Source organism: Tamandua tetradactyla, chromosome 2 (genome assembly GCF_023851605.1).
Source record: "Tamandua tetradactyla isolate mTamTet1 chromosome 2, mTamTet1.pri, whole genome shotgun sequence".
In the NCBI taxonomy this organism is placed as follows: Eukaryota; Metazoa; Chordata; class Mammalia; order Pilosa; family Myrmecophagidae; genus Tamandua; species Tamandua tetradactyla.
In genome coordinates this window covers 84,311,936-84,337,124 of record NC_135328.1, presented here as the reverse complement: position 1 = coordinate 84,337,124, position 25,189 = coordinate 84,311,936, and the positions used below count along the sequence as shown (strand labels likewise).

The 25,189-nt window shown below is 35.5% G+C and overlaps 1 protein-coding gene across 9 annotated transcripts in view; it reads right to left on the bottom strand.

Moving 5' to 3' along the window:
* MPDZ (multiple PDZ domain crumbs cell polarity complex component) overlaps positions 1-25,189 on the bottom strand; it is a 181,164-nt gene that overhangs the window by 87,492 nt on the left and 68,483 nt on the right. For 7 of the 9 annotated variants that reach the window (XM_077148179.1, XM_077148181.1, XM_077148183.1 and 4 more), the window contains exons 11-17: positions 14,927-15,110; positions 13,580-13,672; positions 11,951-12,057; positions 6,622-6,768; positions 5,709-5,873; positions 3,682-3,867; positions 1,797-2,006 (exon numbers count right to left, since the gene is read on the bottom strand). In XM_077148179.1, coding sequence (XP_077004294.1) covers positions 1,797-2,006; positions 3,682-3,867; positions 5,709-5,873; positions 6,622-6,768; positions 11,951-12,057; positions 13,580-13,672; positions 14,927-15,110 — 1,092 coding nt within the window. The remainder of the gene's footprint in view (positions 1-1,796; positions 2,007-3,681; positions 3,868-5,708; positions 5,874-6,621; positions 6,769-11,950; positions 12,058-13,579; positions 13,673-14,926; positions 15,111-25,189) is intronic. The other 2 variants (XM_077148187.1, XM_077148182.1) reach the window with 1 other exon arrangement.

The following is a 25,189-nucleotide window of genomic DNA, read 5'->3' as shown; positions in this document are numbered from 1 at the left end:
TTTTTCATATTAAAATAATTTTCTGATCATTCTTATCTGTCAAATATTCTGGCAAAACAATGATTTCCTAATATGAAAATAAGGCAGGTTGTATGGGTTAAGGTATAAAAGAAGGTGCAGAAGAACACAAATATTTAAAAGAAGGATATACTTCTCTCTGTCATCCTTACTAGAATATTATTTGAAAGAACGTAATTTACTTGATAAGGAAAGTTACCCTAAAGCAAAGTTTCTTAATTTAGAAGGGCTTTAAAAAAATTCTCTTACATGTACGCGGTTTGCTTAAATTGGAATCCCTAGCTATCATAATATAATTTGGAACATAATCACAGAAAACCTAACATTTTTATTTCAATCTCAGATAAAATGGGCTAAAATATTTAGATAATTGTCTTGCCTATATTATCCTGCATCAGCAATATATACAGAAGATTTATTAATTGGAAAAATTATTTTTCCCTCTTTCTCCATGGGAGTTTAATTCTTATTAGACCTTGCTTTACATAACAGATTTATCTCTGCTATGTTGCAATACATACTGAATTTGAAATACAAGATATTCTCATGAAAGACAGTTACTTTGGAACTAGCTAGTAAAAAATACTGCTGGGCCCAAAATAACTTGTATGGTTTCTCCATAAGGACAGTAAAAACATATATTAACTCATTTTGCCGTTTCCTTTTTTCCAACAGAAAGATCAAAACCGCACCTATGGTCCAGACTTACTAAACATGTAGAGTCAGTCCCTAATGGCTAAGCTCCATTCTTACATTCCCCTTTGTATTGGTCTTTTGCTCTGATATCTACAATCCTGGTTTAACTTTAGGTTGGTTTATGGTACTCATCCTCTTTCCCTCCACTCTCTTTCTTTTTTCTTCCATAAATATATTTTTATGGATTATCTGAAGTTCTTTGTGAAACAAAAAGGACACATAATTTAACACTAAATATATTAACAAAGCTTAGTATTTGAACAAATTCTTGCACAAAGTCAATAAATTCTTATCAATTTTTATGGCAATACATTTATGTACTTTGTTTTCTTAAAGGAAGATACATTTTTCCTTTCTCTTAAAAATGTATTTATGCCCTGAAAACAGCCCACAAGTATTGAAAATATTTTCAAATATTTAAATATTTGAAATATTTAAATGCAATACACTGGTAAGTACCATGTGGTAATCACTACAGCTAATAAAAGATATTGCCATTATGTAGCCTAAATTCATTAGTTGTTTCTAATACTACAATAGTTCATGATATGGGGACTATTTTCTCCTAGCAGGAGAGCCCAGGCTGATGAATTCACTTTGGAAAGTTCAAATTTGTGCTCTGCAGTAATCAGATAGCAAATATGAACCACACAAGAACAGTACATAGACAGAAGCAATATAGAAGCCTAAGCCATTCGGACAGAGATTCTGCCTTATTCCACTGAGATTAAAGATTGCACTCCTAGTTATTAATGCTATTAATTTCTCTAATAGCTCATTACATTGTTATAAATATTATAAGCCATATTTCTTTGGAAATATTTGATTTTGTATTCATCATGACTTTAAAAAAAATACCAAAAGTCAACACAAAGCAATGTTATAAATTTATTTCTGAACTTCCAGTTATTTTCCTTCCCTTGTCCTTCTAAAAATATTACTCAAAATTAACTCTCTATACCATGGAGCCAATAACCACGTTGATGAAAAATACCAGAAGAGACGACTGAATCCTGTCTACACTTGAGCCTAAAAGCAAGTTAACAGATAAAAAAGGAAATCAATAAAATGTGAATTCTTACGGGTAAAGGCTTGGAAACTCCTATTCTCACAGTTCCTGCTGGTGCACCCTTCAGCGCTTGCACAGCCTCTTCAAGACTGCTGTTTTCCAAGTTCACATCATTGACAAACATGAGCCGATCCCCAGGGAGAAGGCGTCCATCCTTTTCAGCCACACCGCCGGGCACCAAGGAACGGATGACAATCACGGTGTTTGCTGGATCAACTGGGTCCTGACAGAATGGAAAGAGGCGTCAGCATGCAAGCAAGTGTTTAAAAGCTATTTACTCTGAAATGTAATGAATAGGTAATTGTTTCAAGTGTTTAAAAATAAATTACACAAAACTTCCATTGAATTATCTGGACAAAGGTTATCCCCATTACAGAGAGCTGAGGAAATAGACACCCTCACTTTCCATTGTTCCTGAGCAGCCCTCTTACATGGTTTAGAACACTTTGGAATGATCATTTTAATTTTTGACAATAATTGTCATAATTTTATAACTAGTACCTGAGGTTAAATGTCAGGTATAGGGAGAAGGATCAAAGGAGAAGGAGGAGTATAGCAGAGAAGATAGCATTTAACAAATGAGCATGGTTGCTGAATCATTAGACTGGCATTTCTTTTAGCCTCTAGTGTTTTCGAACAGCTAGAAGGAAAAACCTAAAATTGTGGAACTGTAACCCATACCAAACTTCAAAATCTGTTCTACAGCTAATTGTTGCAATGTGCTTTGAAATGTATTGCTTCTTGTATGTTATTTTTCACAATAAACAAAAACGTCAGGTATGTGAATTATCAAGAGCAAGCTTTGTCAACTAGGATGCTACCGTGTAGAACATGCACTCCCCACGAGATGAGTGTTCAGAAGAGAGGGCCCGGCTCTCACTTAGTCTCCCAGGTAAGGTTGCTGTATGGCACTGCGCTACTAACTGCATATTTTGCATTTCTATGAGATCACTTTCAAGCACAGTAAACATAATTTATTAAATTCAAAAAGTGTACGAGATTCTCCTTCGCTCTGAATCCGAGGAACAAATACCATTCTTATGTAACATCAGATATTCTGCCTATTACAATTAGTGATTAAATTAAAAAGTCAGATTGGCTCCGCCAACAGAAATAAAATGATTGTGGCCCTTGCTTTTAGTTTAAAGGTACATGTGAATATTTAATTTTGAAATGAAGCAATCTAGTAGACAGGCCATATAGTATCTGGCAATGCAGTATTTTCAGATACATAGTAACCTTCATATTAGAATAAGGTCTGCATCAGGGCCTATGAAGAACACAGCTCCCTGGAGCCACCTGAGATGGATTTTTGGTTGAGTATTAATTAAGGAGGAGCAACAGCTGTGCTTCTCAGACAGCCTTCAGAACCTCCTCAGTTACTCAGCACAGTATACAACAGTGTTGGGTAAAGATGTAGGCAGCACCTGACCAACTTAACACAATATTCATAAGTTTTGTCAAATGATGGGAATACCAGAATTTACTACATATCCAACTTTAAATCTATCATTCACTTCAGACAACAGAAAAAAAATATCTGCTACTTTGTCTTACCATTAAAGTATGACTTGTAAATATTAAGCATAGAAATACAAATAAATATACTCCTTATATGACAAAATAAAGTTACATTTCTATGACATTCTCTAAAATGTGTTCTACTTCTTCTTAAAGTTCCCAAGTTTCAAATATCTTAATGAATTCAATGTTAAAAGAAACTCCTTTAGATAATCAAAAGAACAAATGAATCATATAGATAACTATTTTGGAAGATCACTAGAAATAAGCAAATGTCTGATGACTCTAAAATATTGTCTGCTTTTTCTGTTACCAAAAATATACCTTGAAGGTGTTGTCTTTAAAAAAATATATTGTTGAAAGCAGGTTCTACTTACCTGATAATCTAAAATGCTAAAGCCAAGTCCTCTGCTCTCTTTATCCAGCTCTATGTGTTGAATGTCGGCCTCCCACATGGCCAGAGGTCCCTGCGCCCCCTCGGCATTCTCACCCACATCGGGCACGGCCAGCATGGGATCCTCTGTCTCCGAAGACCCAGTGAATTCTCCTAGGTCTACATGAGGCTGGACAACAGACCCGACAGCTCTTATTTCAGAGGCAACAGATCAGCAGATAAATGTACCAATGTTACAACAGGGAGATTTCCCAGCATTTACCCAGCGTATTTTCTCAGAGCAAAATACTCTGAAATAAAAACAACAGCTGCTTATCTTGAAACCTTTAGGAATTATATTCTAGCAGCAATTATTGAAAGTTGTTACAGAGGAAGAACTACCTAAGCTGTAATAAGTATTAGAAAGATAAGGCTCAAAGATTTCCTTTAAAAATACATTATGGTTACAACTTAGTAGGATTGTAGATTATATTCATTTTTTTCACAAGTGTATGAATCACCTCTACAATCAAAAAAAAAAGCAAAGCTATTTTGAAACTAAATGAAAATAATTCTTATGAGAAATATAAAAAAAAAAACAAGAAAAATGGATATGTACAGAAGTGACATACTTCACACAATCAAGGGTTCCAGAATGCTGTGACTTGTGATTATTTTATTAATAAGTCAATGAGCACAGTGACAAGACATAAGATTTGAAGTCAGACTGGCCTGGACATGGAGTCTGTCTCCGTGATTTCCTATCTGTGTTGTCTAGAGTAATATTCTTAACCTGAGCTTCATAGTTACCCATTCTTATAGAATGTTTTGAGGATAAAATGAAGCAATATATATAAAGAACCCAGCAAAAAGTATCAAAACTTTAGCTTCTTTCCATAAAAAAAAAACATGACAGTGAATCTAGATTAATTCAACTTTGTTCATCTCTAGGAACGTTAAATTTAAGAAGGCTGTGTCCACAAAGAAGAAATTTAAATTTGCTTATTAACTTTTTCTTTAATCCATTATTTCACAGCCTCGGACTCCGGATGCAAGTCTGTCCACGTGCTTGATTATAATAATCTCATTTATAGCACATACAAATCTGCATGGATAGACACGGTGCTGGCCTTTGAGTTCACACAAGTTGGAATTACGTTTCTGATCCTATCCTGCCCTAATCGTCCGGAACATTAGACTTTGTACCTTACTCTTCAAAGAAAGCTTGCAACATTATCCCATTGTTTGAGCCTTTCATTATAGTACTCAAGCATACTCAAATCCAAGTTATCTTCTCTCACTGTACCTTAAATGAAATTTGACTAGACTGCAAATCATGTGAAATGTAAATCTTAGCACTAGATATCTATCACATGTCTTAGAAAAGCACATCTATTCCATTTCTTGGCATTTTGATCATAATGGAAAGGAAAGAATAGGAAAATGGGTATTTCTGTATTTCACAGTAAACCATGATATATACTATGTGCTCAAATTTCTCACGTTATAAAAGTATGCACAGTATGCAAATAAGATCTACATAAACAGAAATGATGTACCCAATATGTGGCCAGTCACTGAGCACTATGTGCCAATAGTGAGTAGGAAATAAATATGTATCTCTTACTATACACTACAGATATACTATTTACATATTTCATAATAGGGACAATGTCTATTTCCTAGGAAAACTGTGAATAAATTATACAAGCACATACTGTGCAATAAATTACCTTATTTAGCCTTCAGAGCAACCCTCTGAGGCCAGCACTTACACTTTACAGAAGAGAAAAGTAAGGTTCAAAAATGTGAAGTGATTTGCCCAAAGTGGAACAGCTAGTAAGCATCAGGTCTGCTTAAAATCCAGGTCTGCCTCCGAGGCCAGCTGACTACAAACCATGTGCTATGTCGGGAAATCAAATACCAGCTCGTCCCCACCCCTATCCCCAAGAAAAAAAGAGACTTAAAAAATGTTAAGTCCTTCTATTATAGATCCCAACTGGACATTATCAGATGTCTGAAACCTGATACCTTTTCCATTAGCTGGATATCCCCTAAGTCCAGGCTGTCTGATCCCGGCTGGGCAGCAGGCGGAACAGTTCGGCGACAGCACACCATTATCACTTCTATGGGCAGGTCTTTTAAAATAGTCACCACATCTTGGTGATTTTCCCCGAGCAAAGTTATGCCGTTAACCTGTTCGAAAGAAAAAAAAGTTCCAAAAAAGAACAGGGTCTTGTAACACGAATATTCCTTCAAAAATGGTTTTCATTTAATAAAATTTAACATTACAATGGTTGTTACTATAATCCAGCCAGACCTAGAACTATAAATGGACTTGTAGTAACACTACCTAAAACAATTTACAGTCAAGTTTAGAGTTTTTTTGGAACTGGATCTTATTAAAAAACCTCTCAGAAAAATCATTGGCTTTCACCCAGATTTGATGTGCCAGGATAGGAGTTTGGGATGGAGCGTTTATACAAATATTCCCAAAGAATGAAGGGGACAAGGAAAAGGTTATTTAAAAATTGGTATTTTATGTAATTATTAAGTGAAAAAATCTAAATGGAAATTGGCACATACTGTATGAAATCACAGTAGCTGTCTGCTGAAGGGTGATGGGAACTGGGTAGAAGGGAGATAAGAAGGATACTTTTCACTGTATATCTTTGTGATTTTTGAAACATACAAACCATTATCTTTTCTAAAAACTGAGTTTTAAATGTTTTTTGAAAAATGTTAAAGAAAATTTTTATAGTTCTATGGACCTAATAAAAAACGAAAACATAGAATTGGGTACATAGATCATTATATATACAGACTGGATATTTCTTCTTAGGGTGGATTTTTATTTGCAGATCTCTCAAAAGGATATTCACCATGTTCACTTCCCTGCATTCTCTGATCCTTGTTCAAGGAGAACTCGTGGCTAGCTCCTTACCTCCAATAGCTCGTCTCCACTGAACAGCTGCCCACTGTGCCCAACAGGACCCTCTGGTAGAACAGATCGGATAAAATGATGTCCCACTGTTGCTTCCAAACTTATCCCCAGCCCACTGTTCTCACTGAACTTGCTCACTTGGGCCACCTGAAAGGAGAAAGATCACTGATAATTATAACATCCTTTTGTTTGTTTTCCTACTTATACACATATTCATGTTCACCCAAAGATGAACAAACCTTACCGTAAAGCTTCAAAAATTTTTACTGTAAAGCGGCAAAGCTTTGCCTCTGAAAGAGTACAAATGTCCATCTGTTTCCTCAACCAACAGAAGTTGAAAGGAAGCAGCCAGCTGCAGGGACCCAGAACAATTTTCAGAGCCTATACATGCTTGTAAAAGATGGCAGGAAGTAAAAACCATCATGGATAAGATAAAAAACCTGAGCTCAAACAACAGTACAGAAAAGATACACATTTACTTAGCAATCACTATGTGCCAGGGATTGTGCTTAACCTTTTACTTTCACATAGATGATCTCATTTGCTATTTATGAGTGAGTACGACATCTGTCCTTGTTTCAAAAATTAGGAAAATGAAGTGCAGAGAGGGTACCCTGACCCAGCATCCCAGACTAGAACAGAGCTCTGAACCTAAGCCCACTGAATCTAGAGCCCACACTCCTGACCTTATACCACAACAGGGAACAATTGGTCTTTAAAAGTGTATTAAAGCTTAAAACAAGAGAATAAAATTCTTTTTTTTCTCCTATTACACTAAAATAATGAACAATGCTAGGAAATCAACCACTTTTACACAGAATCCAATAATTGAAATATCAAAATCAGAAGGCACACTAAAGATCATCTACCTAATTCTCTTTATTTTATAGTTAAGGAAACTAAGTCATAGAAAAACACTCTCATTAAAAGAGACCTCTTTCAGATGGAAACAGCCGAAATCTCCATCAACAGAAGAGTGGCTAAACAAACTGTGGTATATACATACGATGGAATACTATGCAGCTTTAAGACAGGATAAACTTATGAAGCATGTAATAACATGGATGGACCTAGAGAACATTATGCTGAGTGAGTCTAGCCAAAAACTAAAGGACAAATACTGTATGGTCCCACTGATGTGAACAGACACTCGAGAATAAATTTGGAATATGTCATTGGTAACAGAGTCCAGCAGGAGGTAGAAACAGGGTAAGATAATGGGCAATTGGAGTTGAAGGGATATAGACTGTGCAACAAGACTAGATACAAAAACTCAAAAATGGACAGCACAATAATACCTAATTGTAAAGTAATCTTGTTAAAACACTGAATGAAGCTGCATCTGAGCTATAGGTTTTTGTTTTGTTTTGTTTTGTTTTGTTTTGACTTTACTATTATTACTTTTAATTTTGTCTCTATATTAACATTCTATATCTTTTTCGGTTATGTTGCTAGTTTTTCTAAACCGATGCAAATGTACTAAGAAATGATGATCATGCATCTATGTGATGATGTTAAGAATTACTGATTGCATATGTAGAATGGTATGATTTCTAAATGTTGGGTTAATTTCTTTTTTTCCGTTAATTAAAAAAAAAAAAAAAAGAGAAGGGGTAATTGGAGCTGAAGGGATACAGACTGTACAACGGGACTGGATATAAAAACTCAGAAATGGACAGCACAATACTACCCAACTGTAATGCAATTATGTTAAAACACTGAATGAAGCTGCATGTGAGGTATAGGTTTTTTGTTTTTTTTTTCTTTCTATTAATGTTTTAATTCTTATTCTGTTGTCTTTTTATTTTTTTATTTCTTTTTCTAAATCGATGCAAATGTACTAAGAGATGATGAATATGCAACTATGTGATGTTATTAAGAATTACTGATTGCACATGTAGAATGGAATGATTTCTAATTGTTTTGTTAATTCTTTTTTTAATTAATAAAAAAAAAGGAAAAAAAAAAAAGAGAGACCTCTTTCGGTCTCGCGCTGCCTGACTTTAAGGCATATTATGAAGCCACAGTGGTCAAAACAGCATGGTATTGGCATAAAGATAGATATATCGACCAATGGAATTGAATAGAGTGCTCAGATATAGACCCTCTCATCTATGGACTTTTGATCTTTGATAAGGCAGTCAAGCCAACTCACCTGGGACAGAACAGTCTCTTCAATAAATGGTGCCTAGAGAACTGGATATCCATATGCAAAAGAATGAAAGAAGACCCGTATCTCACACCCTATACAAAAGTTAACTCAAAATGGATCAAAGATCTAAACATTAGGTCTAAGACCATAAAACAGTTAGAGGAAAATGTAGGGAGATATCTTATGAAACTTACAATTGGAGGCGGTTTTATGAACCTTAAACCTAAAGCAAGAGCGCTGAAGAAAGAAAGAAAGAAATGGGAGCTCCTCAAAATTAAACACTTTTGTGCATCAAAGAACTTCATCAAGAAAGTAGAAAGACAGCCTTCACAATGGGAGACAATATTTGGAAACGACATATCAGATAATGTTCTAGTATCCAGAATTTATAAAGAGATTTTCCAACTCAACAACAAAAAGACAGCCAACCCAATTACAAAATGGGAAAAAGACTTGAACAGACACCTATCAGAAGAGGAAATACAAATGGCCAAAAGGCACATGAAGAGATGCTCAATGTCCCTGGCCATTAGAGAAATGCAAATCAAAACCACAATAAGATATCATCTCACATGCACCAGAATGGCCATTATCAACAAAACAAAAAATGACAAGTGCTGGAGAGGATGCGGAGAAAGAGGCACACTTATCCACTGCTGGTGGGAATGTCAAATGGTGCAACCACTGTGGAAGGCAGTTTGGCGGTTCCTCAAAAAACTGAATATAGAATGGCCATACAACCCAGCAATACCATTGCTAGGTATCTACTCAAAGGGCTTAAGGGTAAAGACACAAACGGACATTTGCACACCAATGTTTATAGCAGCGTTATTTACAATTGCAAAGAGATGGAAACAGCCAAAATGTCCATCAGCAGACGAGTGGCTAAACAAACTGTGGTATATACATACGATGGAATATTATGCAGCTTTAAGACAAGATAAACTTATGAAGCATGTAATAACATGGATGGACCTAGAGAACATTATGCTGAGTGAGTCTAGTCAGAAACTAAAGGACAAATACTGTATGGTCCCACTGATGTGAACTGACATTCGAGAATAAACTTGGAATATGTCATTGGTAGCAGAGACCAACAGGACTTAGAAACAGGGTAAGATAATGGGTAATTGGAGCTGAAGGGATACAGACTGTGCAACAGGACTAGATACAAAAACTCGAAAATGGACAGCAGAATAATACCTAATTGTAAAGTAATCATGTTAAAACACTGAATGAAGCGGCATCTGAGCTATAGGTTTATTTTTGTTTGTTTGTCTGTTTGTTTGTTTGTGTCTTTTTTTTAACTATTATTATTATTTTTATTTTTTTCTCTATATTAACATTCTATATCTTTTTCTGTTGTTTTGCTAGTTCTTTTCCTAAATCAATGCAAATGTACTAAGAAATGATGATCATGCATCTATGTGATGATGTTAAGAATTACTGATTGCATATGTAGAATGGAATGATTTCTAAATGTTGGGTTAATTTTTTTTTTCTTTAATTAATAAAAAAACACAATATAGATTTACAATAACTTTGTTTCATGCAAAATTCAGTAACAAAATTTTTCCTTTGAGTGAAATAAAATGTGCGTGAATATAGAAAAAAAAAAGATACCTCTTTCATATCTCAACGATAATATGTGCAGGCTTAATATCAGAAACTACATTATCTGGCTTTGAAACTACCGCTGGATGAATTCCTTCCTAGTCCTGAAAGCCCAATTTTTGTGATAAAGGAGGGTGGTGATGTTAGCACATTATGAATGTAATTAATGCCACCGAATTGTAATGTAAATTTGATGTTTCATATACATATATGTATATATACATAATACACATTTTTTAAAGTCAGTAAACAAATATAATCAATTTAGATATCACTTCCTCTTGGAACCTTCCAGGTCCACAGTAATAATGTCAATCAGTCCTTCCTTCTACACTGCTCCTTCTGTGATTTCATTTATACTCTATAACTAGATAGCTAATGATCTGAAATTAGATCTCTATTTGTCTTTGATCAGGGCCAATAAATAACTTAGTGCTTTCTAATTTATAGCACACTTCTGCCATCGACAGATTACTGGGAGTGTCAACAAGAGAGCATGTACGGAAAGGGCAATAAAGTTCAATCTCTGGTCTGACCTTCTGTGACCAAATGGCTAGTCCAAGGACCACCTTCACTATTCATTTGCAAACTGAAGAGCTATTCATTCAAGCCACGCTGATGTCTACCCAACAGAAGAAATATCTGAACTTTCTTTTCATGTTAAATTAACCACAGTTAAGCTGGACCTTACTGTATTTTTCCTTGACTCGAAAGAAAATGGCAACAACAGCTGTATTCACCTAATTTTTATTTGATGGTTAATCATCTTTAATGTCATTGTCATGAGAATTAAACGGAACACTAGAACCCAGCTTGGCAACAAGCGCACAATAAATGCTTGCTATTAATATTAGAAATTATTATCCATTGTCTTTCATCTCTTCTAATCTAAGGTACATGAATATTATAAGCAAATAAGTTTGACCCAACATGGTATTTTATTTTTCCTTTCAAAATCCTTGAAATTTGCTGGCATTCATCTAAAGATTGACAATTTGTGTCAACTTTGCTAAAACTCTTTTTAGAAAATTTAGATCACAATTGCTATATTAGATTTATAAACTGTTAAGCTAGTATTCACGACTGCATGAAAACAATGATAGGTAAAAAAGCACGCAGAATTAAACTTCTCAAAGAAAGTAAATATACAGAATGAAAAAAGAATGGGAAAGAGTCACTTTGCAATTCTGTACACAGTTCATGATAAATTTTGCTTTATTTTTAAGTAAACTCTGCCATTTTATTTGTATTCTTTCTACAAATCACAAGTTTAAGAATCAGAAAAATCCCTCCTTGCATATGTTATTTATACTACTTCCAGAAATATTAAAATATTGATAAATTATGAATTCTAAATTTCCATCCCATTTATTTTAGTTCATTGGTCACTATCCAACTTTCTCTAACCTGAACTTTTAATATCCATATTAGCACTTAGAGGCCTTCCAAAAAAGCCTCAGACATTTGCTACTTCTCTGGGACAGATTCTGATGTTCATTTTTATTATGGCAAGGACTTCCTCCTGAAATACAGCTATAAGCTAGGAATGGTAAGCTAACCTACCACTATTTCATAATTAATTCCCATAATCCGTTGCCACTTTGTCAGCAAGGCAGTCTCTGGTTGCATATCTTCTATTTCTCCAGTCTCAGCAGCTAGTAATGGATACTCTGAAATAGACAACACAATGAAGCCAGTGAGACAAATGACAACTATCTCTGCATCTTAATAGTCTGCACAAAGAATCCATCTGTTGGACCAAGTCAGGTTCCTCACAAAAAATATGGGTTATTTTTATTTCCATACATATTTTAATAATTTAATTTAGAGCCTTATCATTTGTATATTCAACATCATACTATTTTAAGAGATTTCTCTTAAATCTTAACCATATTTCCAGCAAAGTATCCAGACAATATTTAGCTTTCATTTCCTATTACTCCAGGATTCACTTGATGTCCTTTAATGGCACCTGTATAAAAAGCCATATAGGTCTCTAAGTTATCTCATCTCTCATTTTTATTTGGTTCAAAACATATAAAAAGACCCATGCCGTGCCTTAGCAAAACCATCACACACAAGCAAGAAATTAATAGATAACTATTTAAGTACATGGACACTGAGAAGATGTAATTAAAAAATTTTTACACTATAAAAAATAAATATTGTGCATTAAAATAAACCCTACAATTAGAATCCCAGTAAAAACAAAAAAAAGAAATAAAAATCACTGAACAATTATGTAAACAATATTGAAGTCAAAATGCTGTTAAAACAACACACTGGTTGAGAAGAATGTTAAAGTCAGAGTCAAAGATTTCCATATTTCATCACAGTTCCTACTCATAAAAAATCCTACTAGAGAGAACTAAGTTAATTTTCTTATGCCCTTTTACCACTCAAATTTCAAACTTAAAGAGTATTCCAAAATTATGTGGTAAAAGGCAGAATCAGACAAAGGAAATCAGGTTTGAACTCTGTCCAGCAGATTTAAGTTATCAAAATATCTAGGGCAATCTTGACAAGTAAAGATAGCACACAGCCTAAAAAGATGGCAGTAACACACCAGCATAATTGCATATAAAAATAATACTGATCTAAAAAAATTTTAAACAGCTTGATGGACTCTGGGCTTGTGCTTAAATAAATCTCAGAAAGGTTTAATAATTTCTTTGTAAAATTCCTTTCCAAACCCACTTTCCAATATGAAAAATTAGAATGTCTTTAAAATTAAGAAGTGAGGAAAAGCCTTCCAGTATTGGATAGTTTCATTCCTAAAAGCTTATATTTCTCTAGTGTTTATTTTTCAATATATTATAATTCTATTATCATTTGCTCACTAAAGAAACATGTTGGCTATATAGAAACAAGGGGGTTCAATTAAAACCACATGCACAACTGATGGATTCCAAAAGGGTTCTGGGTAAATAAAAATAAATGTCAGGGGATGGTGGGGGTGGGGGAGTGGGAGAAAGAATGATTCAGCAAGAAAATGAATGAGATATAATTGAACTACCACTACATATTAAACATCAACAAAGCCATTCACCACATCTTCAAATAGGGACTTACGAACATTTCTTTTATGAAAAATATTTTTTAGCAATTTACAATTTGCTGTATCCACAGAGAAATAATCTCGTTTCTAAAAAGAATCTCTCTTAAAAAAAGAATAAAGAAGGGCATAATAACCTGGTTCCAGGTGTTTACCTTCTTCTTCAATCGGTATTATGTTGGTGTTTCTCCTCAAAGATAAAGAATCTTCATGATCTTTTTCATAGTTTTCTTAAAGATAAGAACATTTTAGTAGTTATGCCTTTCATATAATGATTTCAATTTGTTTAACCTCATAGTATTTGCTAGTTGCTTCTTTTAGTTCTAATTTTAACTTTTTATTATGGTAACATATGGAACTCAAAATTTCTTCTTTTAGTCACTTTCAAGTGTACGATTCAGTGGTATTCATTACTTTCACAAAGGTATAAAGGTATGCTACCATTCATTACTGAATTGTTTCCATCATTTCAAACAGAAACTCTGTATCCATTAAACACTCCTGCCCTCCAACCGTGGAAACCTATATCTACTTTCTGTCGATATGAATCTGCATATTCTAATTATTTCATATAAGTGAGATCATACAGTATTTGCCCTTTTTTCTGCTTTATTTCATTCGAAAATGATGTCTTTATGGTTCGTATATTGTAGCAAATATCAAAACTTCATTCTCTTTTACGGCTGAATGATATTTCATTGTATGAATATACAATACTTTGTTTATCTATTCATCAGTTGATGAACACTTGGACTCTTTCCAACTTTTGGCAGTTGTGAATAATGTACTATGAACACTGGTGGATGAATAACTGTTCAAGTCTGCATTTTCAATTTTGGGGGGTATATAGCTAGAATCGTAATCTCTAGAACACAATTTATTTTTAGAAGGTAAACTATTCAATAAACATGTGTACATATAGGAACAAAGAAGCAAAAAATGTCTCCACTGATATGCCTCCCTTTCTCCTAATACTGAAGTCACACATGGTGTAAATAACAGAATGGTTTTAGCAATAAAACAGCAATTTTCAGCTAACAACCTACCTTCTAATAACAAACTTCTACATCACTGAGCTACATGGGAATTTCAGTAATTTGCTTACTAGAAAGGGTGAACATATAGACATCATGAGACCACATAAATAATCAGGTTAAAACTGGTTCCTTTCACCAAAAATAGAGCATTGCCATCACATCCAAAGATAAGGAAAAGCAGGGGGCAGAAAGGTAAATGGCATGCATGTTTCTACTTGAGAAATGATGACTGAACGAATAGGAAAGAAATGTGCTTTATTCAGAAGCTCATTCTCTAGTTAATGGGCACATCCCCAGTTCTAATTAATCCCAACTTTATTAAACGTCCTTTTCAGTTGGCTCTTAATGAATACTTGAAGGCAGAAACCATTCTTCAAATTATTTTAGAATCAGAAAAAATATAATGATATAAAATTCTAATGGGAAACCAGACCAATTTGATATTACCTTTGCTGATGTTGGCATTAGGAGGTGACAAAACCACATCTTTTGTGATGTCCTCTGTAGACGTGAGCTCAGATTCCTGCTTCACTCCTCTCCTCATTAGGGTCAGGTGCACAGTTTGTCCTGTATGTCGCAACACCTCTACTGCTTGTTGATTGGTAAAACCTTGAAGGTTTGTGCCATCTACCTGTGAGAACAATAACACATGTTAAACATCAAACGGACATTCGTATTACCCATTTGTAACATGAAAATGTATTACCTGTTCATATGAAAAGGCTGGGAACAAGCAGTGATATCCTAACACCTGTTTGGAGACCAGGGGACCTGTACTACCTCAGATACACTGGACCACTTGGGAAGGTTTTGCTTATTTTGGTTAATATAGATTTGGGGGCCTCATTTCTCCAAATAATGAGTCAACAGTTCTAGAGTGGATGTCAGACTTCAATACTTTCTTATATATTCCAGGCAATCCTCAGGCACAGTCAAGTTTGGGAACAATTTCTACACAGACTATAGAGATAAACAAGACCATGATGACAGTGGTCACTGAGAGTGCTGAGGTATTCCAAAATCATATTTATACTAGCTTAACTGAAAATAAAAACAACAAAACTGTCTTATTTTTTATTTTTATTTTTTTGCCTCTTTAAAAAATATAAATGACCACTCTTTTCTAGTTCATAAATAGCAAAAAATTAGAAAAGGCTGCTGTGATCTTTCCAAACTACAAATATGACCACACGTGACCTGAAAGCTGTCTTCTACAGAACACTCTTTCGGACAGTGCTTCAAATCCTCTACATGAGCTAGAATGACCTGTGACAACTGCTCCTACCTCTCATCACTACCACCACCTACCACTGTTAACCTCACTTGGAATGATGCTGCCTATTTCACATGCTTGCTTCAGTGGCTCGTTTTCACTCCTCCAAGTTGCAGTGTTCCCTCAACCATGGGGTCTCTGAAAATCCTGCTCCCTCAACTTGGACTCTGGACAGCCCACTCCAGCCCATGCTCTTTCTCATTAGTTCACTTAGAAAGCACCTTGATGAATTAGATCACTTGGGAGGATTTTGTTTATTTGGGTTCACACAGATTCTGGGGCCTGACTTCTTGAAATTATGAGCCAAGAGTTTTGCGATGGAGCTCAGACTTCTATAACTTCTTTTATATTCTTTTCTAACTACTTCAGATTTCAGTTCAACAGTTAATTCCACAATTAAGTTATCTTCACCTCCTGACCATGGTCAAATTCCCCTCTTCCTTACCTGAGTTTTTGAGAATTTTAATTTTACTTATCTGTCAGTACAGTATTTGATTTATGATTCTATGCCATGAGAACAGGCACTGTGTCAATTTTGCTTACATCTGCACCTCCAAAACACAGCACTATCCGCACAGATATTCATCCTAGATGAAAGTACAATAACTATCGGCTCATATGCCAAAGATGTATTTGTAAAGAAAATCACCTTTTGACTAGATAAATGCAAATGATAACACTCTATTAGGATCTCTGGGAAGAAGGCAGAGTGGGGTGGATTGAGTTCACCCTTACTCAGTGGGACAAGATAAGGGATGGGGAGGGAATAATTGGGACATTGGTTGGGGTGAGGGTGCATCATTGTAGAGGGTCTTCAGAGATTCCTGGGGAGAAAAGAAGCAGGGAGATAGGAATGGTGGGACTAAGGGGGTCAGAGCAGCAGTGATCCCTGCCAGGGAAAGACGCAGTATGCAGGAAGGTGCTGATAGGCAGGAACTGACCACAGCACCACTCAGCCTGCCCAGCTGCTGACTTGGGAAACTTCCCTAGGTGGTTCATGGCTGGAAGCACTCATGGAGGACTTGGAGACATGACTGGCCATTGACCACAAAGAGCTGTGCCCCGGGACACAAGGAGTGGTTGCCGGGCTGGGTGCCGCAAATAGCTGGTCCACTGGGCATGAGTATGGCAGATTTGTCTGGGTCCAGGTATGTTCCCGCATCCAGCACAAGGACCAGCTATGCCACCACCACAAGTCAGGAGTAGTTGCCCTGCCGCATACGCCATCTCTCCAGCCACCACTGCCTCAGGAGGGAGGGCCTGAGGGGAGAGGTGCCTCAAGAGCATCATCTGCTAGTGAGAAGTGGTAGGGGCAGACTGGCAAACTCCCTACCTGCCTAGGATGTTTTACACCTTTTTTCTAGTTTTTTTCTTTTTCTGCACTTTTTAGTATTTTTTCCTCTATATTTTTATTAGTATTATTGGTATTTTTATTCTTATACATATTTATATTTCTTTTATATGTGCACTTTTTATTAATTTCTATTTTTTATTATTAATTTTTTATGTTTTAAAAATATATATTTTCTTTTCCTTCTGTGGGCACCAATCTAAATTCATTCCAAATATGTCTCGGGGGGCCTCCTTCTGACTTTGGGGCCTACCACTGTTGAGACGCAGGGTTTTTTTTTTTTTTCTTTTCTTTCATATTTTTATTTTTATTTTATTTTATTTGCACGGACTGGGAATAGTGCCCAGGTCTCACACATGGTGGATGGGCATTCTGTCACGGAACCACCCATGCACCCATGCCTAGCTTTTAATAGCCCCTCAAGTAGAATTATACTGCTACATGAGCTATGAGCCTTTCTTTGGTAGGGAATTACTGACAAACCAAGTGCAAAAGGAAACATTCAATGCACAACCAAGTAAATATAAAACTGTAGACGAGTGAAACAAACCTATTTGCAAAATTACCTTACTAAGATAATCAAATGTTCCAAATACAACAGAAAATCACAAAGCACATGAAGAACCAAACAAAAATGGCTCAACCAAATGACAAAATCAAAACTCCAAAGGAGACAAAGAGTATGGAACAACTACTTAAGAATATTTATAAAGAATTAAATAATATCAGGAAGACACCAGAAGAGCACAAAGAAATTGGATGGTTAAATAGGAAAATGGCCGATCTCACAGAAATGAAAGCTATAGTAGACCAAATTAAAAATATACTAGAGATACATGATAGCAGATTCAAAGAAGTAGAAGGAGGAATAAGTGAGCTAGAAGACAGAACAATTGAACTAGAGCTCAAAAAAGAACAAATAGCAAGAAAGATGAAAAAAACACAACTGGATCTTAGGGAAATGATGGACAACAAGAGGTGTACAAATAAAATATGCAAATCAAAGAGGCCCTCAAAATCCATATAGAATAAATGCAAACAGGCCTATTCAAGACATATACTAATCAGCCTGTCAAGTATTGAAGAGGAAACAGAAAGTCCTGAAAGCATTGCGAAAAAAGATCTACTACATACAAGGGGAAGTACATAAGACTGAGTTTGGATATGCTAATGCTTATTTCAGAAAATACTTCTAAGAAAACTAGAGCCTAGATTGTAAGCCCTTGTAGCAACCACACTTAGTTTGAAGTTGTAAATGTATTTCCAGATTTTGAGACACTGAACTATATGTGTATCAGCTGGTATTTTCCTTGAACTCTGAGTAACTCTGTGACATCTAAGACCCAGAAATGAAGTACTACAACCCTGAAAGTTAGCATAGCTATACATATAACAGTTAAAGTAACTGAAAAAGAGATAAGGCCTCCTCTCTCTCCAGCCAACACAACAAGCAGTCTCACCACCCTACCCCTCTCTACCCCTCTGGGACATGACTCCCAGGGGTATGGCCTTCCTGGCAACATGGGACAGAGATCTTGGAATGAGCTGAGACTCAGCATCAAGGGATTGAGAAAAACCCTAGAATGAGCTGAGACTTAGGATCAAGGGATTGAGAAAACCTTCTCGACCAAAAGGGGGAAGAGGGAAATGAGACAAAGTGTCAATGGCTGAGAGATTCCAAACAGAGTTGAGAGGTTATCCTGGAGGCTATTCTTATGCATCAAGTAGATATAATTTTGTTATTCAAGATGTAATGAAGAGGCTGGAGGGAACTGCCTGAAAATGTAGAGCTGTGTTCCAGTAGCCATGTTTCTTGAGGATGATTGAATAACGATACAGCTGGCACAATGTGACTGTGTGATTGTTAAAACCTTGTGTCTGATGCTCCTTTTATCTACCTTGTCAACAAAGGAGTAGAACATATGGAATAAAAATAAATAATAGGGGGAACAAATGCTAAATTAAATTTAGTTTGAAATGCTAGTGATCAATGAAAGCAAGGGGTAAGGGACATGGTAGGTATAATCTTTTTTTTTTCTTTCCTGTGCTCATTTTATTTCTTTTTCTATTGTCCTTTTATTTCTTTTTCTGAAGTAATGCAAGTGTTCTAAGAAATGATGAATATGCAACTAAGTGATGATATTGTGAATTACTGATTATGTATGTTGATGTTTTATTTTGTTTCTTTATTTTTTAATTAATAAATCTAAAAAAAAAGAAATGAGGCCTCAATTAAAGTTAAAAATGAAGACAATCTGGCTGTGTTTAAGGTAAATCAGAATACAGGTAAAAGATGATAGTGTAGGTATGCGAACTCACTGCCCTCCCCCTTTCTACATGAAACATGACTCCCAGGGGTGCAAACCTTCCTAGCAACGTGGGACAAAAATCCTAGAATGAATTGGGACTCAGCATCAAGGGATTGAGAAAACCTTCTCGACTGAAAAGGGGAAGAGGGAAATAAGACAAAATAAAGTGTTAGTGGCTGAGAGATTTCAAACAGAGTCAAGAGGTTATTCTGGAGGTTATTTTTATGCATTATATAGATATTCCATTTTTAGCTTGAGATGTATAAAGAGTGGCTAGAGGGAAGTGCCTGAAACTGTAGAGCTGTGTTCCAGTAGCCAGGTTTCTTTAAGATAATTGTGTAATGATATAGTTTTCACAATGTGACTGTGTGATTGTGAAAACCTTGTGTCTGATGCTTCTTTTATCTACAGTATGGACAGATGAGTAAAAAATATGGATAATAAATAAATAAATAATAAGGGGAAAAAGGTTAAAATAAATTGAGTGGATTGAAATACTAGTGGTCAATGAAAGGGAGTGGTAAGGGGTACGGCATGTATGAGTTTTTCCTTTTCTCTCTTTTTTTTTTTTTTTGCTGGAGAGTTGCAAATGTTCAAAAAAATGATCATAGTGATGAATATACAACTATGTGATGATATTGTGAGCCACTGAGAGTAACCATGTCAAGAATGTTTGTATGTCACAAATGTTAAAAAAAAAAAAATGGTAGCATATATACTCTAGACCTTCATCTGCTCTATGACACCAAAGGCAGAGAGGTTTACTATGCCTAGAATCTAAATTTTTAGTAACACATAATTTAATCAACCTGTTTGGAAAGCATATTTCAACAACCCAAAGTCTTGGAACTAGAATGGGAATGAGGCCTTGTGATTCTCTATGGCTTAATGGAATACCAGGATACATTTCAGACCATGGTGGGATGCTAATTAAAAAGTATTTGTAGGGTGCACAGGTGGTTCAGTGGTAGAATTCTCGCCTTCCATGCGGTAGACCCGGGTTCAAATCCTGAACCACACACTCAAAACAAAACAAAAAAAGTATTTGGCGAGTCCCTTGAGCGGCCAAAGGGGGGAAATAAATAAATACATTTATATATATGGAACTATTAAGCTTTCCCATCTAGAAAAATCTCAGGTACCCTCTCCACCATTGGAAATGCCAAAGAAAAGAGGGCAAGCCCTTGATTTTGAGGCTTGCCCTTATGAAATGTATCTCTGTAGGAGATAAGCTAAGACTACCCATCAAGAGCCCTAAGAGTTGCATCCAGGAAACCTGTTTTGTTGCTCTGCAAGGAAAATCATTAGCCTCCCTGGGACGTGACAGTCAGAGGTGAAAATCTCCCTGATAACATGGGACATGGAGTCACGGGATGAGTTTGGTACTGGCACTGTGGGACTGACAATGCTTCCTGACCAAAAGGGGAAAAGAAATGTAATAAATAAGGCATCAATGGCCAAGAGAGATCAAATAGTTAAGATTATTCTGGAAGCTACTCTTATACAAGCTTCAGTAAGTTAGTACTAATTGCCATGGTTTGATAAACCCCAACTCTTGACTTTTTTTTTTAATTTATTTTATTTTTTTTATTAATTAAGGAAAAAAAAGAAATTAACACAACATTTAGAAATCATTCCATTCTACATATGCAATCAGTAATTCTTAACATCAACACATAGATGCATGATCATCATTTCTTAGTACATTTGCATTGATTTAGGAAAAGAACTAGCAAAACAACAGAAAAAGATATAGAATGTTAATATAGAGAAAAAAATAAAAATAATAATAATAGTAAAAAAAAAGACACAAACAAACAAACAGACAAACAAACAAAAAAAAACCTATAGCTCAGATGCCGCTTCATTCAGTGTTTTAACATGATTACTTTACAATTAGGTATTATTCTGCTGTCCATTTTCGAGTTTTTGTATCTAGTCCTGTTGCACAGTCTGTATCCCTTCAGCTCCAATTACCCATTATCTTACCCTGTTTCTAAGTCCTGTTGGTCTCTGCTACCAATGACATATTCCAAGTTTATTCTCGAATGTCGGTTCACATCAGTGGGACCATACAGTATTTGTCCTTTAGTTTCTGACTAGACTCACTCAGCATAATGTTCTCTAGGTCCATCCATGTTATTACATGCTTCATAAGTTTATCTTGTCTTAAAGCTGCATAATATTCCATCGTATGTATATACCACAGTTTGTTTAGCCACTCGTCTGCTGATGGACATTTTGGCTGTTTCCATCTCTTTGCAATTGTAAATAATGCTGCTATAAACATTGGTGTGCAAATGTCCGTTTGTGTCTTTGCCCTTAAGCCCTTTGAGTAGATACCTAGCAATGGCATTGCTGGGTTGTATGGCCATTCTATATTCAGTTTTTTGAGGAACCGCCAAACTGCCTTCCACAGTGGTTGCACCATTTGACATTCCCACCAACAGTGGATAAGTGTGCCTCTTTCTCCGCATCCTCTCCAGCACTTGTCATTTTTTGTTTTGTTGATAATGGCCATTCTGGTGCGTGTGAGATGATATCTTATTGTGGTTTTGATTTGCATTTCTCTAATGGCCAGGGACATTGAGCATCTCTTCATGCGCCTTTTGGCCATTTGTATTTCCTCTTCTGAGAGGTGTCTGTTCAAGTCTTTTTCCCATTTTGTAATTGGGTTGGCTGTCTTTTTGTTGTTGAGTTGGACAATCTCTTTATAAATTCTGGATACTAGAACATTATCTGATATGTCGTTTCCAAATATTGTCTCCCATTGTGTAGGCTGTCTTTCTACTTTCTTGATGAAGTTCTTTGATGCACAAAAGTGTTTAATTTTGAGGAGCTCCCATTTATTTATTTCTTTCTTCAGCACTCTTGCTTTAGGTTTAAGGTCCATAAAACCGCCTCCAATTGTAAGTTTCATAAGATATCTCCCTACATTTTCCTCTAACTGTTCTATGGTCTTAGACCTAATGTTTAGATCTTTGATTCATTTTGAGTTAACTTTTGTGTAGGGTGTGAGATATGGGTCTTCTTTCATTCTTTTGCATATGGATATCCAGTTCTCTAGGCACCATTTATTGAAGAGACTGTTCTGTCCCAGGTGAGTTGGCTTGACTGCCTTATCAAAGATCAAATGTCCATAGATGAGAGGGTCTATATCTGAGCACTCTATTCGATTCCATTGGTCGATATATCTATCTTTATGCCAGTACCATGCTGTTTTGACCACTGTGGCTTCCTAATATGCCTTAAAGTCAGGCAGCATGAGACCTCCAGCTTCGTTTTTTTTCCTCAAGATACTTTTAGCAATTTGGGGCACCCTGCCCTTCCAGATAAATTTGCTTATTGGTTTTTCTATTTCTGAAAAATAAGCTGTTGGGATTTTGATTGGTATTGCATTGATTCTGTAAATCAATTTAGGTAGGATTGACATCTTAACTATATTTAGTCTTTCAATCCATGAACACGGTATGCCCTTCCATCTATTTAGGTCTTCTGTGATTTCTTTTAACAGTTTTTTGTAGTTTTCTTTGTATAGGTTTTTTGTCTCTTTAGTTAAATTTATTCCTAGGTATTTTATTCTTTTAGTTGCAATTGTAAATGGGATTCGTTTCTTGATTTCCCCCTCAGCTTGTTCATTACTAGTGTATAGAAATGCTACAGATTTTTGAATGTTGATCTTGTAACCTGCTACTTTGCTGTACTCATTTATTAGCTCTAGTAGTTTTGTTGTGGATTTTTCCGGGTTTTTGACGTATAGTATCATATCGTCTGCAAACAGTGATAGTTTTACTTCTTCCTTTCCAATTTTGAAGCCTTGTATTTTTTTTTCTTGTCTAATTGCTCTGGCTAGAACCTCCAACACAATGTTGAATAATAGTGGTGATAATGGACATCCTTGTCTTGTTCCTGATCTTAGGGGGAAAGTTTTCAATTTTTCCCCATTGAGGATGATATTAGCTGTGGGTTTTTCATATATTCCCTCTATCATTTTAAGGAAGTTCCCTTGTATTCCTATCTTTTGAAGTGTTTTCAACAGGAAAGGATGTTGAATCTTGTCAAATGCCTTCTCTGCATCAATTGAGATGATCATGTGATTTTTCTGCTTTGATTTGTTGATATGGTGCATTACATTAATTGATTTTCTTATGTTGAACCATCCTTGCATACTTGGGATGAATCCTACTTGGTCATGATGTATAATTCTTTTAATGTGTTGTTGGATTCGATTTGCTAGAATTTTGTTGAGTTGAGGATTTTTGCACCTATATTCATTAGAGAGATTGGCCTGTAGTTTTCTTTTTTTGAAATATCTTTGCCTGGTTTTGGTATGAGGGTGATGTTGGCTTCATAGAATGAATTAAGTAGCTTTCCCTCTGCTTCGATTTTTTTGAAGAGTTTGAGGAGAGTTGGTACTAATTCTTTCTGGAATGTTTGATAGAATTCACATGTGAAGCCGTCTGGTCCTGGACTTTTCTTTTTAGGAAACTTTTGAATGACTGATTCAATTTCTTTACTTGTGATTGGTTTGTTGAGGTCATCTATTTCTTCTTGAGTCAAAGTTGGTTGTTCATGTCTTTTCAGGAACCCGTCCATTTCATCTAAATTGTTGTATTTATTAGCGTAAAGTTGTTCATAGTATCCTGTCATTACCTCCTTTATTTCTGTGAGGTCAGTGGTTATGTCTCCTCTTCCATTTCTCATCTTATTTATTTGCATCCTCTCTCTTCTTTTTGTCAATCTTGCTAAGGGCCCATCAATCTTATTGATTTTCTCATAGAACCAACTTCGGGTCTTATTGATTTTCTCTATTGTTTTCATGTTTTCAATTTCATTTATTTCTGCTCTAATCTTTGTTATTTCTTTCCTTTTGCTTGCTTTGGGATTAGTTTGCTGTTCTTTCTCTACTTCTTCCAAGTGGACAGTTAATTCCTGAATTTTTGCCTTTTCTTCTTTTCTGATATAGGCATTTAGGGCAATAAATTTCCCTCTTAGCACTGCCTTTGCTGCGTCCCATAGGTTTTGGTATGTTGTGTTTTTGTTTTCATTCGCCTTGAAGTATTTACTAATTTCTCTAGCAATTTCTTCTTTGACCCACTCGTTGTTTAAGAGTGTGTTGTTGAGCCTCCACGTATTTGTGAATTTTATGGCACTCCGTCTATTATTGATTTCCAACTTCATTCCTTTATGATCTGAGAAAGTGTTGTGTATGATTTCAATCTTTTTAAATTTGTTAAGACTTGCTTTGTGACCCAGCATATGGTCTATCTTTGATAATGATCCATGAGCACTTGAGAAATAGGTGTATCCTGCTGTTGTGGGATGTAATGTCCTATAAATGTCTGTTAAGTCTAGCTCATTTATAGTAATATTCAGATTCTCTATTTCTTTATCGATCCTCTGTCTAGATGTTCTGTCCATTGATGAGAGTGGTGAATTGAAGTCTCCAGCTATTATGGTATATGTGTCTATTTCCCTTTTCAGTGTTCGCAGTGTATTCCTCATGTATTTTGGGGCATTCTGGTTTGGTGCATAAATATTTATGATTGTTATGTCTTCTTGTTTAATTGTTCCTTTTATTAGTAGATTCTTTGTCTCTTTTAACTGTTTTACATTTGAAGTCTAATTTGTTGGATATTAGTATAGCCACTCCTGCTCTTTTCTGGTTGTTATTTGCATGAAATATCTTTTCCCAACCTTTCACTTTCAACCTATGTTTATCTTTGGGTCTAAGATGTGTTTCCTGTAGACAGTATATAGAAGGATCCTGTTTTTTT